The following is a 16,592-nucleotide window of genomic DNA, read 5'->3' as shown; positions in this document are numbered from 1 at the left end:
TGAGTGTTATTTTATACAAGCTGATAAAATTTAATCCTAGTCAGTCTATGGAAAAATGTGTCGGAAATGTTCTGTCAAAACTAGTTTTTTTTTTTTTTTTGTATCTTGCTAATGCTCGTGTCTGACGGTATTCCAGATAAAAAATAGAAGACATGAAAAAAGTGCTACCTTGAACTTGAACTTTACAATGTGTTCTAATCTCATTCCATTATATTTTAAAATACAAATGATACAATCCCTCTGGATGTTCTGTGCCACCTTCACAGACTCGATCCCTCCTGGCGATCAAACACAGATAAACTACAAAAGCCTCACTTTATATGAACCTTATATGAACATAAACACCAGTGGATGCCATCACTTACCTTCCTTTGAAAGCACTTCTAAAGATAAAGTCTGCGTGAATGGCTTTTGGGATGCAGAACCTTAAAAGTCAGTCTTTATCATCAAAGTTTGCATGCACACCAGTGTAAGGTCTAATGCAGGGAATATTCAGCCCATTATCACAAGGAGCTTGGAGACAGGCTGCCTGTCTCCTGTTCCATCCTTGAAATTGCTCACATCAAAGTGAGGCGAGGATGCCACGGAGGTGTTGAGGGAAGCTTGTCTGACATGCCTTGTCTCCATGAGAAGATCACATGAAGGTCATATCTTCAAAGTGAAGATTTGGATCTACTTATGGCCACTTTACGTCTGTTATGAATGGAAATGTTTTGGAGGTTTGTTTCGGTTTGATCAAAAGTTTTAGGGAGGTGTTACCTGCAGAGTAGACCCCCGCCCACTCTAGCCATCATGTCAACAGACACAAAAAAGCAGCAGGGGGGTGGCTCTCTCCGTCTGTACTGGTTCACACCTACAAGACTTGCCTAATGTGTGAAACTAGGCAAGGCAAAGGTCATTTGCAACCCCCCTCCCTGCTGAAAGCTTGTTAACACATCCTCTCAGCAGGAAAAAACACACTTGTGGAAGCAGTTACTTTCTTAAATGCTATGTAGTGCTCTAATATATATGCTAAGACATTACTTCTCAATTGTTTTTGCAAAGCCCCACCACCCAAGAAAAAGAAAACCCTTCACGCCTCCACACTCACCTCACTAAGTAGGATTATTATCTATAAAAGTTGTATAAGGATACCCAAACATGTATTATTTTTAACATTAACATAAGAAAAAAGGCAATATAATCAACGTTCAACAACTGTTAATTTCATTTTTTAATGTGTTTATGCAGGTTACGTGTTAGTCTAAATAGAAAAAAACAAGCGCCCCAAAGCGTCTGATATTTTAACCAAAAAAAATGCCAATCCTTTCACAAGGTAAAACCACCCCCCCCCCCACACACACACACAGAATTTGAAAAGGACTTGCTAAGACAATAAAATGGAAAAATAATAAGTATATAGTTATTATAGTATTATTATAGCTTCATTTTTGTAGGTGAATTACAATTTGCAAAAAATATTTATTTTGGTGTAAAAGTGAAAGTGAAACTCATATCCTCCTGAGACCCTTGCTTATACAGTATAGTATTTCTGTCCTGTAGTGAACCTTTGTTTTTGTTTTTAATAATTGTATCTTTTGATGCAGTGTTGCTACCCTACTAACGGCTATTGTGCTCGTTTGAGGACATCCTAACTTTTTCCATGATGCCTCATGTGTGCTGGTGGGATGTAAACAATTTACTGAGACAAAATGGACACCAATCAATAGGCTGCGTCTCAGGAGGATGTACAGTACTTACATTCACTACACACAGTGCATAATATTTAAATGTAAATTTTGGTGGTAACAGAGTAAATCTAATGAAATCCCCAATTCACAATCTCAATATTTATATTTTCACACAACAATGACAGCCATGTGCTCCATCCAGTCCAGAAAGTAGTTTGAAGTAATATATTTTTTTAATTTATTCTTCTTTTGTGTTTGAACGTCATCATTCTTTTATTTTTTCATTTAATCTCGTATTTTAAACATTAGTTTGCCTTTGTAAAGCACTATGGATTTGGCTTATGTATAACTGACGCTATGCAAAAAAAAATAAAAATAAAAAAAGAAGCAGCCATTATTTAAGAAATATACACAGATTCATGCGACACGATCAATTGATTCGATTTCGCTGGATTTAAAATAGATGATCATCCCAGTACAGTTAAAATTGATAAATCGAATGAGAGGTTTAAAAGCCATCTGTGGTGCTGTTATCAAATGTTACCGCTAGATGGGAGACTAACATTGCCTACTAACACAGTAGATTGTTCCTGCAGTAAGAGTAAACATGCAGTCCGCGTAAAAAATAACAGCTTTTTTAATGCGTTAAGACCGATGTACGTGTTTATGATCTATTCCAAGGAGGAAAAATACGTGACAAATTATAGCTTTAAAACATAAAGCTTTTTTGGTCAACTCCAGACATTTGTATCTGTAGCAGTCTTCTTGCATAGCTGACACAGCCCGTGACTGGCGCCTCTGAGAATTGCAGATAATTGCTGTAATTGTCATGTGTATTTTTTTCTCTAAGCTGCATCCTCATTTTCAGTTTGCTGTTGGCTTCATGCAGTACGTGCGAAAGCTTCGTTTATTGCAGCTTTGGAACTTTTTCTTCCCACAGTACATATGTAAATCCATTTGGATTCAGGTTAAGTTGAACAAACATTTTTGAAGAAATTAGGTCGTATTTTTTCACGGCAAGATCCGTGTCTTCGACTTTGCATTGCAGATTGTGACATGTGGTGTGTATGTGTGCGCGCCTGTGTGCGCGCTGTTGTCTCAGTGGCGCCATGAGGCTTTTTGGATTGCTAATTTCTCTTAACGACTGTCCGCTCCTCCCTAAAGCGGCAATAGCAGCTTGGTCGCCTGAAGGCTTGAAGGTTCAGTCCGGCGTCAACCTGGCTGCCCAAAGCAGGGATGACGCTGCAGGTACAACACTGGTCACACATAAGTGACAATAGCTCAGCGATGCAGTAAAATGACAACGTTCTACTTTAAAATTAAAGAACTACATGACGATAATTCTTTCGCCAAGTTAATGCGTTCATAAACATCAACAGAATTTTGAAATGTATGTTTAATTTGAATACACTTGGATTATCAGTTAAAGATAAATTATTTTCTCAAAATAAATAATAATCAAAATATTGTTGACTGAGCATTAACCAAGTGTCCCTTGCACAGGAAATTAACTAATAAGAAATTATTGAAGTCAGCAATTGGTGCTGCCCTTGGGGCTTGGAAAACTTGGCCGCATGCATCGTGTAAATACAATGTCCCGAAACACAAAAATAAAGTACAATTACATAGATGAGATTTGAAGATATTACCTCAGACCCACAAGGCCATAGCCACATCAGTGCCTCAATTGACTAATTTCACCCATCACCATTTTTCTTTGACCTCTGATTTTCTAAGCGTCTTTTTTTTTTGGTTAAAATTTAAATTGGGGAAAACAACTTAAAATAAAGAAATTTTTATTGTGAAATGATTCACCATGTCCACATTATTCACAAAGTTTCCTGTTGCATCGACTAGTCTGGGTGTGTTTTTAACGACGACGACTGTGTTTTAACGCGCAGTTCATTTATTTAGTCTTTTGAAGGAACGGGGAGCATCTAGCGCTAAAATTTACAACCGCCCCCACCCTCAGCACTCATTCATAAACTGGCTTTACTTTGAAAGGAAGTCCGCCCGGTGGAGGATAGTCCTAAACTTTTCTGACAAACCGGCCAATCAGCGTGAAGAGGCGGAGTCCTTAGCAGACCACAGCTATTTCTTCTGTTATATCTAGACTACTTCGAGTCCGCTCGTAGTGTCTGACTAAGCGGGATTGTCCCTCTTTTTCAATAAATTCTCCTTCCAGGAAAACTTAGATGATGCTTCAACATCATCCGGCACAACGAAAGAAAGAGTAAACGACGGACTTACAGTTTAAGATTTTTAATCTTGACGCGCTTCACAACGGGACTACATCCTCATCTTTTTTTTCTTCTTTGGACTTGAAGTAGACACGGTGCTTTTCGCGTGTCTTGTGATGTCGGTACGTTTTTAAAAACACATTTTGCGTTCTCCCAAACGTTTGAGGAAGCACCCGAGATTCCTTCTCTATTCCTGGCGGGGTTGCGAGTTGACTTTTTTTTATGAGTAGGAATGGCCAGTTTTTCTCCGTAGCTACATGTAAAGCGTGTCATTTTTTTCCACGTCCGGCTCTTGGCTCTGGGCACCACAGTGCTGCAAGTTGGGGACTCAAGAGCGCGTGTTGCGCATCAACTTTGGCGTCAATGGATCGTCACTTCAGTCTTATTTCGATTTGGCTGCAACTGGAACTCTGCGCCATGGCTATTCTACTCACGAAAGGTATAATTCTTATATTTACCATGCTACGTTTTTCCCTTCTGCTTCTTCCGATTAAAAAAGTCTGAAACTCATCACGCAATGCTTAAATGACATTATTCAATGCAAACACTAGTATTGTTAAATGATGTAGAATTCAGTCTTTAAAACATGCGCAGTAGTAATCTAATGATTTTGGGTTAATATGTATGTCAAAAACAGTTGTAATTTCCATAACTATGCAACTACAATCGATTTAATTGATATTTGTTACACTCACACTTCCATGCAATTTTTTGCGTTGAGGCATTTCAATAAATAGTCGATGTAGTATTTAGTTGCATTGTATCCCCAAGAATACCTTCAGTAACTCAATTTTAAAGCTGCCATTCATATAAAAAGTGAACTGGGCCAAAAAGCTTCCGTGCTCAGGTCGAGCCCCCTCCTCTTTCACCCCCCTCCAGCCCACAAAGGGGCCTCTCCTCTCTAATGAAATATTCTCCAAATGACCTGCCGGGCCCTGCTGCTCCAATCATTCCCAGGCAAAACACTGATCTAATGAATGTGCTCCTGCACTGAAACTTGTTGCATTCAAAGAGGAGTGAACTGGCACTGACAGACAGATTTTTTTTCCCCTTTTGTTAACAACAAAACTTCAAAACTTGCACCAATGCATGAATTTGAATACATACATGAGTTTTTAAAAAATGCAACAATGTTGTCATGTGGATGTTAAAATTATGCACCACACTGAAACGTTCATATTTTAGCTTAAAATGTGTCTATAACATTAGTGCGTTGCCTGTAATTAAACTATTTTGACTTCTTGTGACATTTTTGTACAGTAATATTTTTTTTCTAATGTAAAATTTGGAAACACTGATGTAGTTGTGGCTTGATGTGAGGTATTCTGTGAAAGAAAAGAGGTCATAGATGAACTAATGACCGGGTCTGGTATAGCAGCAGCAGGCAGCCGTAATGATAAGGTAGCTGCACACTCTTAAGTCAGAACTTCAGTGTGTCAAATCCCCCCCCTTCCTCCCCGGCAAGGAAGCCACAAGTGAAGCTCGGTTGCGTGCAAACGGGGAAAAGGAGCCTCTGCCGCCACTCAGAACCCCCCAACTCCCTCTTTATGAGTTTCCATACGAGTTAAAAGAAGTTGATTTTAGTGGACTAACCACTAATTATATATTACCTAGTTCCTGTTTAGTAAGAATGGCACATTTGTCTTAATTGATGCAGAAACGGAATATAAGTGCTAGAGTGAGTTTTATGAAAGCGGTGATTTCCAATTTTTATTGTGCCAAAGCATGTGATCAAATGTCACATGAACAAACAAAAATTTCACAAAAAGTGGATACACAGTGATGTGTCCCCCTGCGAAGTTTGTTTTCAGCCAAGTATTCCCTTACCAGTGCCAAGCTTTTGTAGATGAAAAAAAGATTTTGCTATGCAGTCCATGTTTGATTTAATAAACCAGAACTACATTGTAGTGGTATTTCTAGGCCACAGGTGTCGAACTCCAGGCCTCGAAGGCCGATATCCTACATGTTTTCAAACCTTTTCCCTCAAAAACACCTGATTCAAATGATTGGGATCATTTTGAAGCTCCTGCAGAGCTTGCTAATGAGCTAATCATTTGAATCAGGTGTGTTGGGGAAAGAAAACCGGAAAACATGCAAGATGCCGGCCCTCGAGAACTGGAGTTCGACACCTATGTTCTAGGCGTATTTTATTCATCAAGTCCATCTGATACAACCTTTTGCAAATTAGTGAAATTAGCAATTTAGTGATGATTTGCTTCTTTTTCCAATTAATTCGTTCTTAGTTTGAAAACGAATCAATGTGTAAGCTATAAAACTTGTATAAGTAGTCCTAAAACTGTATCTTTTTCAACATTGACACGAGGAAAAAGCAATGTAAAAAAACTTTCAACAACTGTTAACTGCTTTTTTACAGCGTTCATACAGGTTAAAGGTTTATCTAAGCAGAAAAAAACCCAAGTGCATCAAAGTTCCTGAAAAAAAGATGCCAATTTTTATTTGATCGCAATCATATCACAATTTTATCACATGGCAAAAACACTTTTTTTTTTTCTGGGGTCATCCATGCCCCCCAGACATCGCCTCATGCCCCTACCCGCCCCACTATTTGAGAAACATTAATGAACAGTTACGTAACATTAACATGCAAAAATTGATAGAGCATCCAGCCACTATAAAATAAAATACAGAAAAGTACTCAGCACTTCAAGGTACTTGTTTGGTGATACACATTGAGCAAGTCTTTCCAAATGATGCATTGAACAACTTATTTGACTTTGTTGGACACCGATGCTCAAGAACACTTAGAAATCTTCAACTGAGCAGCGCACATCTTCAACTAACAAGCATCTTCAATTTCTGTCACCTCCAGGAGAAATAAGGTGTTACTGTGACGCACCGCACTGTGTGGCCACAGGTTACATGTGCAAGTCTGAGCTGAACGCCTGCTTCACCAAGGTATTGGACCCGCTCAGCTCCAACTCTCCCCTCACACACGGGTGTTTAGACCCCATCGCCAATGCCGGCGACATCTGTAGTAACCAGAGGGGCGCAGACGCCCTCGCTGGTGCCGCCACGTTGGACTGTTGCCATGACGACATGTGTAACTACAGAGGCCTGCATGACCTGGCACACACAAGAGACTCCACAGGTAAGAGGAATACGGACACTCACGTGTTAGAAAATGTTTGTTTATATGCCTTATAGGGGGATTAGGCATAAATAGTCCACTAGGTTTATTAAAAAGTGATCTCTTTGGGGGGGGTTATGATTTTGATTTTTGCCTTCCTGGTTTAGCTTGTTTTTCACTGCCATCCCCTTACCTTTTTACTTCCTAGCTTTAGAGAAGTTCACTTTGACTTAATAGGCTAAACCTCAGTGCCAGAGGGGGAAAAAAAAAAAAAAAATCAAAAGAAAAGAGAACGGCCAGTCCCAAGTATTGGTCGTAATTTCCAAATGAGAAGCACTAGGTATTCCCTGCCATGTCTGTATGATGGATTCAGACTGGCAAATAAGTTATCTATTTATTTATTTATACTGTGACCCTGCCTTGGCAGAACCTATTTTTATTAAGTCAGATGTGTTTTGGCTCTTATTAAGGACAAAGTGACTTTTTTTTTTTTTTTTGCCCTCGTTCATGATTTTCAGCTGCCATGGGTGCACACACATTTTCCCCATGTGAGCTAATTTGGTTCTTGGATAAATCCACCAAATACCTTTTTTGTGTGTGGTGCAAAACAGTTAAAAACACAGAAGACCAAATAAAACACTTACACTGAATTGTGAATAACCAAACATTCTTTCTTTACTTAAATTTCAACTGTGACATTTTAGACAACTCTCTCTCCATAAATTTTGGTCAGAGGTAATCAAACAGCCTGGGTGGAGTACTGCTAGCTAGTGGCTAGTTCATGCTAAATGCTGGCTACAGGCGAAATTGAGTCTTTTTTTTTTTTAATGTGATTTAAGAACAACGGTGTGTTGTTTATAATTATTTGTGCAGTAGAAAGAGTCAAGTCAGCCATTGTCATGACACGCCGCAAAGAACTTCAAAATAAAAGCAGGCTAAGGCATTCGTGTTTATATTATTTGTTCTGGTAAGGTTGATTTTGAAGCTGGCGAGCCTCATCACGTTTGAGGCGAGAAATCTCGTATCGTTGTTATCTCGCAAGATCTCATTTGTACGAGATCTCGGCTCATCCCTTGTAATAATATTAGTTTTATAAACGCTTAACTGCAACAGAAAAGATCATCGCTGTTTAGAATATTGCCAAGGACTGTTCTATAAAAACCGACAAATATGTGTTTACGACACACATTTTCAATCCCTGTGCGCAGATCATAACCGATACCAGCCAGAGAGCAGCAACAGAAATCTGGTGACGCGGGTTCAGGAGCTAGCTTCGGCCAAGGAAGTGTGGTTCCGAGCTGCGGTCATCGCAGTGCCCATCGCGGGCGGCCTCATCCTGGTGCTGCTCATCATGTTGGCGCTACGTATGCTGCGTAGCGAGAACAAACAGCTGCAGGACCAGCGGCAGCAAATGCTGTCGCGGCTTCATTACAGCTTCCACGGACACCACACCAAGAAAGGCCACGTGGCCAAGTTGGACCTGGAGTGCATGGTGCCCGTCACGGGTCACGAAAACTGCTGTCTGACCTGCGATAAGATGAGACAAGCGGACCTCAGCAATGATAAGATACTGTCCCTCGTCCACTGGGGGATGTACAGCGGTCACGGCAAACTGGAGTTTGTATGATTCCCTGCCCGGGAGCGCCCCTCAAGCCTCGCAGACTTTTATTTTAAACTCTGGAAAAAAACATTCCCATATTTTTCTCCCGTTGGACTGTTGGGTCTGTGTTTTCATTTATTTTTACCAGTGGCAAAAAAGTACGAGACTGATCTCATGCCGTGTGGTTTTTGCTAGAGGAGCACTTTACTTGAAAAATGAAAAGGCAAAGCAGCGAGGAGCCGTGATTAAACCCGAGAAGGCGGGACTGCGAGGTGCTGTGAGAGCACCCGAGGATCCTGGACTTGTACACTGAGCGCTGAAGGATTCCATATCAAATCCCAAATTTTGCACATTTGTATAAAAAAATGTTTTTGTTGCTGAAAATAACTTTTACACTGACACCAGGGTACAAGAACTTTGTTTGAGGAGTTCAACCTAGACTGTAGTGTGCACACTCCTCTGTGTACATTCAAGGTTATTGTAAAGATTTTGAAAATATCTATTTTTGTCTGATTCAAAACTGACCAGTGTGTCTCGTTTTAGATGAATGTCCTGCATCGCTCTGTGTGATCAGACTATAAGCTTGGTTGTGAGCGTGAAAGACTTCATTAAAAGTGACTTTTTATTTATTTGACTAAATTGATTTTTTTTCTTGTCTTGTAGCCGATTCTTTAAAATGTTGACATCAATTCTGGTAAAGCGAGTTACACATGCAGTTGTGGTCATAATTTGGCGGGTCAAGCTGTGCGTAAAGCAGGATGCAAAGGTGTGCCTACCAGGATGATGTGCATGGGCGGGGGGAACAGTAAGGCCTTGTTCTGTGGGTAAACTGCTCCAACTCAGCGCCTCTTGCTTCTCCTGAGAGGTCAAGGGTTTTTCCTTCTACACTACTTACGGTTCTCCTGGTGTTGCGATATGTTTCTTAGTCTATTTCCCGGACATACGGAAGCATTGAGCTGCCAATGCGGAAAAACGCTTTTGGCTGGCAAACTTAGCAAAGACGTTTCAAAGTACTGTTTGTAAATATGTCAAAATGTGTTTGTAAATGTGTGCGAATACACTTATAAACACATTCAAAAGTAGTTGCAAATTTATCTCACCGTACTTGTAAGCTAACTGCTAAAAACATTGCATTTTTTTCCATCATGCTGCAGACTATTCATGTCAATACCAATTGGCATCATGGGAACAAGTTTTTCTTTGTAGCAGTCAGCATGTACATTTTGATGTACAGTATTTGTGAATACATTCGAACATACTTATGAATACATCCAGACGTACTTGTATATGGGTCCAAAGGCATTTGTCAATTCATTCAAATGTGCTTGTAAATGTGTTTTAGTGTACTTATGCAAATACATTCAAATACACGTTACAACTAAATGCTAAATATATAGTATTTTTTTCCTATAATGCCACAGGCTATGCCCATCAACACTCCTTGACATCATGGGAAAAATTATATGTTTGTAGCATTTAGCCTACAAGTACATTTGGACGTTTTTGTAAATACATTCAAACAATCTTGTGAATGTGTCGAGACAAACTTGTAAATATGTCTGAAAATACTTGAAAGCTAAAAACATTGCATTTTTTCCATAATGCTACGGACTATGCACATCAATACTCCTTGGCATTATTGGAAAAATGCTATACTTGGATAATTTAAGCTCGCACATTCTTGTAAATACATCCAGGCATACTTATAAATACTGTATGTCTGAACATACTTTTAAGCTAAATGCTAAAATGCAAAACCATAGCATTTTTCCCCATCCCCCATGGCATTAGGGGAACAATGCTTAGTTTGTAGCATTTAGACTACAAATACCTTTGGACTTATTTATAAATATGTCCAAACATATTTGTAAATATACCCTAAGTTACTTTTAAATGCGTTTGAATGTACTTGTAAGCTAAATGCTAAAAAACACAGCATTTTTTTTCTCATAATGCTAAGGCTATGCGCATTAACACCTCTTGGCATGATGAAAACAAATTTTTATTGAAGTCTACAAGTACGTTTGAATGGATTTTTAATGTATTCAAACATAATTTTAAATGCATTTGAACGTACTTGAAAATATTTATAAACACGATTGAGTATGTTCCAACATTCTTGCAATTATGTTAAAGTTTGCGAGTCAAAAATGTTCACATTGGCAGCTTCAATCAACTGTACTGTTATTGTTATTTCAGTAGATGCTGCTGAAACAGTTTCTGACATTTGTTTTTTTTAATCCCCAAAAGATCATTATCCTAACTAAAACTAAGGTTGGCTCAGAATGACTGAAATATTTGAATAGAAAGTTCACGGTTATGCTTTTCTCAGGGTTTTACATTTGTTCCTGGTTATGTACAGTACCTTAAAGGGTTTTGCTGAAAATGAAATACTAAAGTCCAGCCATCAGCAATGCACCATGACAAATAGTAATGGACTTTAATTATGTCAAGTCTTAGTTTAATAAAGCGAAGAGAAAAAAAAAAATCCTCAGGACCTGTCAGTCACAATAATAATTCAGGGTCGGTCATTTAGTGTTGACTGCGTGTCACTGAATAATTTTCCTACGTGCTGAGAACTGACCCTTGTTTCTTTCCATTAGGACAGGAAAAGTCTATTAGCAGATAACCACTTAGGGGCAGCTTGCATTAGCGGGGGCTCAGCCTAAAGTCGGGGCCTCCCCTAGGACTATTACACATGTAATCATAACAATGTCCTCTGCTCGCCTTGCCTAATGCGACTGCTGTTTGCTTTAGCCTCAGTCCACTTTGCTGGCTCAATCTTTAGGTGTTAGGTGGCGCTGAGACAACACAATGAGTGTTTACCTTAAAGGGACAGTGTGTAATATTTAGACCGTTTTTCATTACAAAGGATTCATTTAAATGTTTGTAAATTTCAAAAACTTGCAAATGAATGTGTTAATGATTAGCAGTATGTTTTAAATACAATCATAGGTCTAGCTATCATTAAATTATGATACATGCCTTCTCCGGAGGCGGCTATGTTTGTTAGCGCTACGGACAATGGTAAATGCAGCACCTCCTGCTGTCTGTAACGAAAAACTGTCTAAATCTTACACATGATCCCTTTAAGCTGCGGAAATGTTTATGTGACAACATCTAATTAAAACTATTTATTTGTATTTGACAAAAAAAAACACCTTAAGGCGACAGTCAAAAATGTTTTTTTTTGGTAAAAAAAAGAGAAAATCACAGTGCTGTTAAATAATTATGTGGCATATTGATAATTGATATTTTCTCTTAAATTTCTGAACCATACGACCTTATAGATGTCCTTAACTCACACTTTTTGTTTTGTGTTACACACATCACCTAAATCGTTCGCCACTTCTTTCGCGTTGACTTCAGTTTGGTCGTGACAATTGCCCAAGGCAGCAGCCACGGCAAGGTCATTAGCGTCGGCCATTTTGTGCAACAAAAGGCAGTCAAGCTGTTTGTATTCACATGCAAATTTAATGAGGTAGCCAACCAGTTGCGGTCAAAAGAGACCCAATTTGTTTAGAAGTGACACTGTGCAGCACTTTGTCACTGGATTTGCATCGATTTGCACAGATTTTTAGTTCCAAACTCCACTGAGAACTAGAGTGGGATTGCTCAATTGTTATTTGGCAGGAAAGTGAGTTAAAGTTTGAAGACAACCATTTATTTAACCTTATGCAGTATTTTGATCATTTTTCATATAGTGTGATAACTAAGTGGCCATGCCATTGTGAACTTTGACATGTCGTCCCCATCCGGGTGAAATTTCAGCTCTCAGGTGTCTTCTTTACAATGCTTTCCCTTTGATGTGAAATGCCTTCAATGTAAAGATCAAAGGATTGGACAAAATACTGCACAAGGCTTAATGTTTGCTTTGCTAAGATTAACTAGCATCAGTAATAATGTTTTAATCTATGAGATTAACTGGATTCAACTAGTAACTGTACTAAAGGGTGCCATAGATAGCAAAGATCAACTAGAAGCCAGAAGAAAGGTCAAATGACTTATTAAATTAGGACTAATATAACAGCTCCATTAAAATCTGGTTATTGATTTATATGGCAATGATTACTTGTGGATGTTATTTTTTTTCCTAAGCAATTGCGGTTCTCCTCAGATTTTGGTGGATTCCAAACATCCGTCATATCTAAATTATAAATAACATTCATGGTTGCGGCCATCTTGGAAATGGGATTTGGCCCAGTTTTGACAGTGAATCAGGAAATGCGTTGAGTCCAATTAAAGGCTCCCCCTTGTCAGAAAAATGGAGCCAAACTTGAATTTCGAGTAATAATTTCTGGATGTTTTGCCTTTAATCTATTTTATAATTCATTAGTTTGCGTTTGTATCCCAGGAAAGGCCGTATACACACTCTGTCTGCAGTTCCATGTTGAAAGAGTGTATGATGTGTAAATACACATGGAATCTGTTAACGCTTACATACGGGTGTATACCTCCCACTGTTGGCACAGGCTTTTTTTTCTTTCTTCCTTTTTTGACCAGACCTAATATAACAGTTTGAAATACATGAAAATTTCCTTCCGAGTTTTGTGAATTGCATTGTGTGATCATTTACAGTCTCTTCTGTCTTAAAAGAAACTTTTTTTTCTTGTGGCAAGGGTATCACAAAATCTCAAGTCTTGCATCTCAGTTTAAATAAAATGATTTTATGCAAACTCAAATGCACTGTGCAAATAGTGAATAATTACCAAATTCCCTCAACGGCGTCACATGGAGACTTTCCTGGAGGTTTCCCAATTTTTGATTTATTTTTTTTCGAGAAATTTTACACCTCGGTCATGGCTGCATGGCGCATTTTCATAGCTTTTTTTTTTTTTGTAGTCAAGGTTAAATTAAGTTAAGATTGTTCCGTTCCAGAGAGCTGTGAGAGGTCATTTTGTCTGCATTTTTTTTCATTTTATCATTGACAAAACCTCCACAATAATTTGGTACAAGAGTTGAATTCTTTTGAGGCCTTCGTGTGAAGTATCTGCGGCATAAATAATATCATGGATCCTCTAGGGCCATTCCCAGTTACAAACAAACAAAGCTTTCGTGTAAATAAACAGCTTGTGATGTTGGGGAACAAAAAGCACTCATTCTTTTACATCAAAATTGCATGTGTGCAGGAATAAATCTTCCAAAAGTCCTTGAAAGAGGATATGTTCTAAATATTTAGCTAATTCACTTCCGTCCAATGGATAAAAGTGCCTCTTCGGTGCACATCCTCATTTACCTCATCCTGCCCATCTAAACATTTACCCCAGAATGCAGTTAACAGTGAGCTATAAATTATGCCTCAAAAGGAAAATAATATTGTTGGGAATGTTTACTGGGCCAGTAAACTCTTCAAGCAAAAACGTTCTATAAAGTTACTGCATATCAAACGCAAGCTGTAACAAACATTTCACATTTACAAGTGATTATCGGAACGCACCCATGATAAGCAGTATCAAAAATGGATGGCTTGATTGGACTTGATTTTTAATGACGCTTTCCGAATCATGTTAATTCAACAATGTTTGCTCCTGCAAAGTTCTAAGCAGAAGAATAAAGTTCCAACCCTAAAACGTCTTAGTGTTTTTCAGGAGAATGATTTAGTGATGGTTCAGATTTTATGCACATTTTTTAGCTTGATACCTGGCAACAAGGTCCACAAACTAAGAGCTACCATGGCAACCTGAACACTGTAAACTTGATAAACATACATCAGAGCAGGATGAAGGGCACCCAGAGATGTGGTGACCTCCAAAGCTCGTGTGTGTGCCGGAGGCTGACGATAATAGCTTCCACAAAGCCATCGGCTTGGCAGTAGGCCAGTGTGCCTTACTACGGAATGGAGATGTGCACCTTGAGCTGACAGCCTAGCCTTGGGACTTGATACTTGCCCGTTTACTCTGATGTGTGTTCATTGTGGCTGTAGATCCCAGGGATTACTGGGCCTGGAGCAAAAAGGCTCACATCCATCCATACACAAGCCTCAAGCTACATTCTGAGGCAAACGGTATTATACAACACAGTTTATTTATGGAGATTACTTCCAAGTCAAAAGTGTGGGTAATCAGGTTTGTGTCTCTGAAAATGACACCTGAGTTGTTGATATGTTCTCACGCTACACAATTTATTTAAAAAAAATGAAAGTAGCTCCAGAAAAGAAAACAAAATCACACTAAAAATGTAATAATAATGACTACGCATTATCCTTTAGGTCAGTTCAAAGATGAGTGCGCACACTCCATTTGGTATGCTCATGGTGAATTTCTCTTCAAAAATCACCCCGATGGGAAGATAAAATCAAGGGCTGTATTTTCATTGAGGCACAAGTTGAACACACCTTCCCAAGGCCAAACATGTTTTGAGGCAGGAATGCTAGTCATGAATAGACAACAAATTTAAAATAATAAACATATAACGAGTGGTCTTCAAAGACGACAGGAAAAAAGTGTAAAACATTTTTTTCATTAACTGAATAATTGTGGTGAACAAAATTGAAATGTGAGATCATCTGATAAAATATTGTCGTTTGACAGCTTTTTTTTGTATCAGTTTCATGTAAGTATAAATACTGCATAAGAGAAACATAGATACAGTATGTGCCAACGTGTAGATTTAATTTTTTTAACCTCTAAACTTGTTGTTTATAACAAAAAAAACGAATATGCACACAAGGCCTTCTCAAGGCTATTATTTTTCTATGTTGTTTGATAAAGAGATCAGAGATTATTACTGTTTTTATTAATGTAATTTAGTAAATATCGTGGGGGTTTTTTTGCATCCGATTTGTCTTACTCATCTAAGTTTTTTTTTTTTTTTTCTGTCGCTGTAAATCACTTTGCATCGTTGTTTTGAAATGTGTTATGCAAATAAAGTGTGTGTTCAAACTACATTCAGTCCATTGTGAATTTACCACCCCGGCTCAATGTTTTAAATATTGCACCATGCCAGATTGCTTTTGCGTATCAAGGTTTTGTAGCGAAAAAAGAAAAACAGTTTGAATTGTATGCAACTACGCCACGTGATAATTTTCCCCAAATATCAGATTTTTCTTCTAAAATTTAAATTGAGCCAAAAAAGGTTAAAAGATAAATTTTATTAAATGAGTTTATATATATATATATATATATATATATATATATATATATACACACACATACAGTCTACAAATGTATATAATGTAACTGCAAATGTGTGAGGTAAGTGATGTAAACGTGTCATTACACTTTACGCGTTTGTATATTTTGCTTTATTTTTGGATTTTATTACGGTACTAACATTAGGTAACTTTTTATTGACATTTGTATGTCAGTTGAGAATGGTAAAACATTACTATAAAACTTTGCTTGTACAGTTAATGATGTTGAAATGAAGCTTTATGATGGAACAGATTGATTTCATTCAGTTGAAAAACAACACTTTGATTAAATATAGCAAAACGAAGAACAAGAGGCTTCACTGAAAGCTTTGAGTCGGTTGAGTATGGTTTGAGTTAAAACTGGTGTGATTCATCATTGCTGTATGTATTTTTACGGCATGTTCTTTCCTTACTAATTCTTCATCTAAAGAGGTCACAGGTTCATAAGAGATCCTATTTCCAAAAGCAGAGATGACGACAGCAAAGTATTTTACGAGCCCCGGTTATCTCCTGCAGTGCAACTCTGGTGAATTTAACTAGAAGAACTCCACAGACTAGATAGTAAAGCCTGAGTGTGTTTCTGCATATTTTATAGCCCTCCCTTCATCTGGTGTTTATTCTGGCTTTGTCGAGTCGAGCCATACAACATGTTGACATATTTTGCCAGAGAAGAGCCATTACTTGATGCTGCCAGAGAAGTTTGTACGTGATAAAAGCGAAGTAGTAAAATTCCCTCCTCCTGACAAAATGAATGGATCTATTTGTTTATGTTCAAGCTTTTGCATAGTGACACAGCAACCACATGTTGAGTGGAGTGCCCAGGGGCATGTAAAATCACATGTGGGGGCTGCTGTATGTTAGG

The 16,592-nt window shown here is 38.3% G+C and overlaps 1 protein-coding gene across 1 annotated transcript; it reads left to right on the top strand.

The window, feature by feature from the left end:
* Nucleotides 1-3,803: 3,803 nt before the first annotated feature.
* On the top strand, nucleotides 3,804-9,237 carry bambia (BMP and activin membrane bound inhibitor a). The gene is made up of 3 exons (XM_088402424.1): nucleotides 3,804-4,349; nucleotides 6,741-7,019; nucleotides 8,207-9,237. The coding sequence occupies exons 1-3, from the start codon at nucleotides 4,133-4,135 to the stop codon at nucleotides 8,623-8,625; spliced, it is 915 nt and encodes a 304-aa protein (XP_088258550.1). The 5' UTR covers nucleotides 3,804-4,132; the 3' UTR covers nucleotides 8,626-9,237.
* Nucleotides 9,238-16,592: the final 7,355 nt, after the last annotated feature.

This window comes from Hippichthys cyanospilos, chromosome 19 (genome assembly GCF_059441005.1).
Source record: "Hippichthys cyanospilos isolate Australia breed blue-spotted pipefish chromosome 19, RoL_Hcya_1.0, whole genome shotgun sequence".
In the NCBI taxonomy this organism is placed as follows: Eukaryota; Metazoa; Chordata; class Actinopteri; order Syngnathiformes; family Syngnathidae; genus Hippichthys; species Hippichthys cyanospilos.
The sequence above is the reverse complement of the archived record's forward strand: the minus strand, read 5'-3'. Positions and strand labels throughout refer to the sequence as shown.

Excerpts from the sequence above, each read along its gene's own strand:
- bambia (XM_088402424.1), top strand. The coding sequence starts at position 4,133 with ATGAGTAGGAATGGCCAGTTTTTCTCCGTAGCTACATGTAAAGCGTGT. Across the intron at positions 4,350-6,740 it reads GGCTATTCTACTCACGAAAG|GAGAAATAAGGTGTTACTGT; the intron begins GTATAATTCTTA and ends TGTCACCTCCAG. Across the intron at positions 7,020-8,206 it reads ACACACAAGAGACTCCACAG|ATCATAACCGATACCAGCCA; the intron begins GTAAGAGGAATA and ends CCCTGTGCGCAG.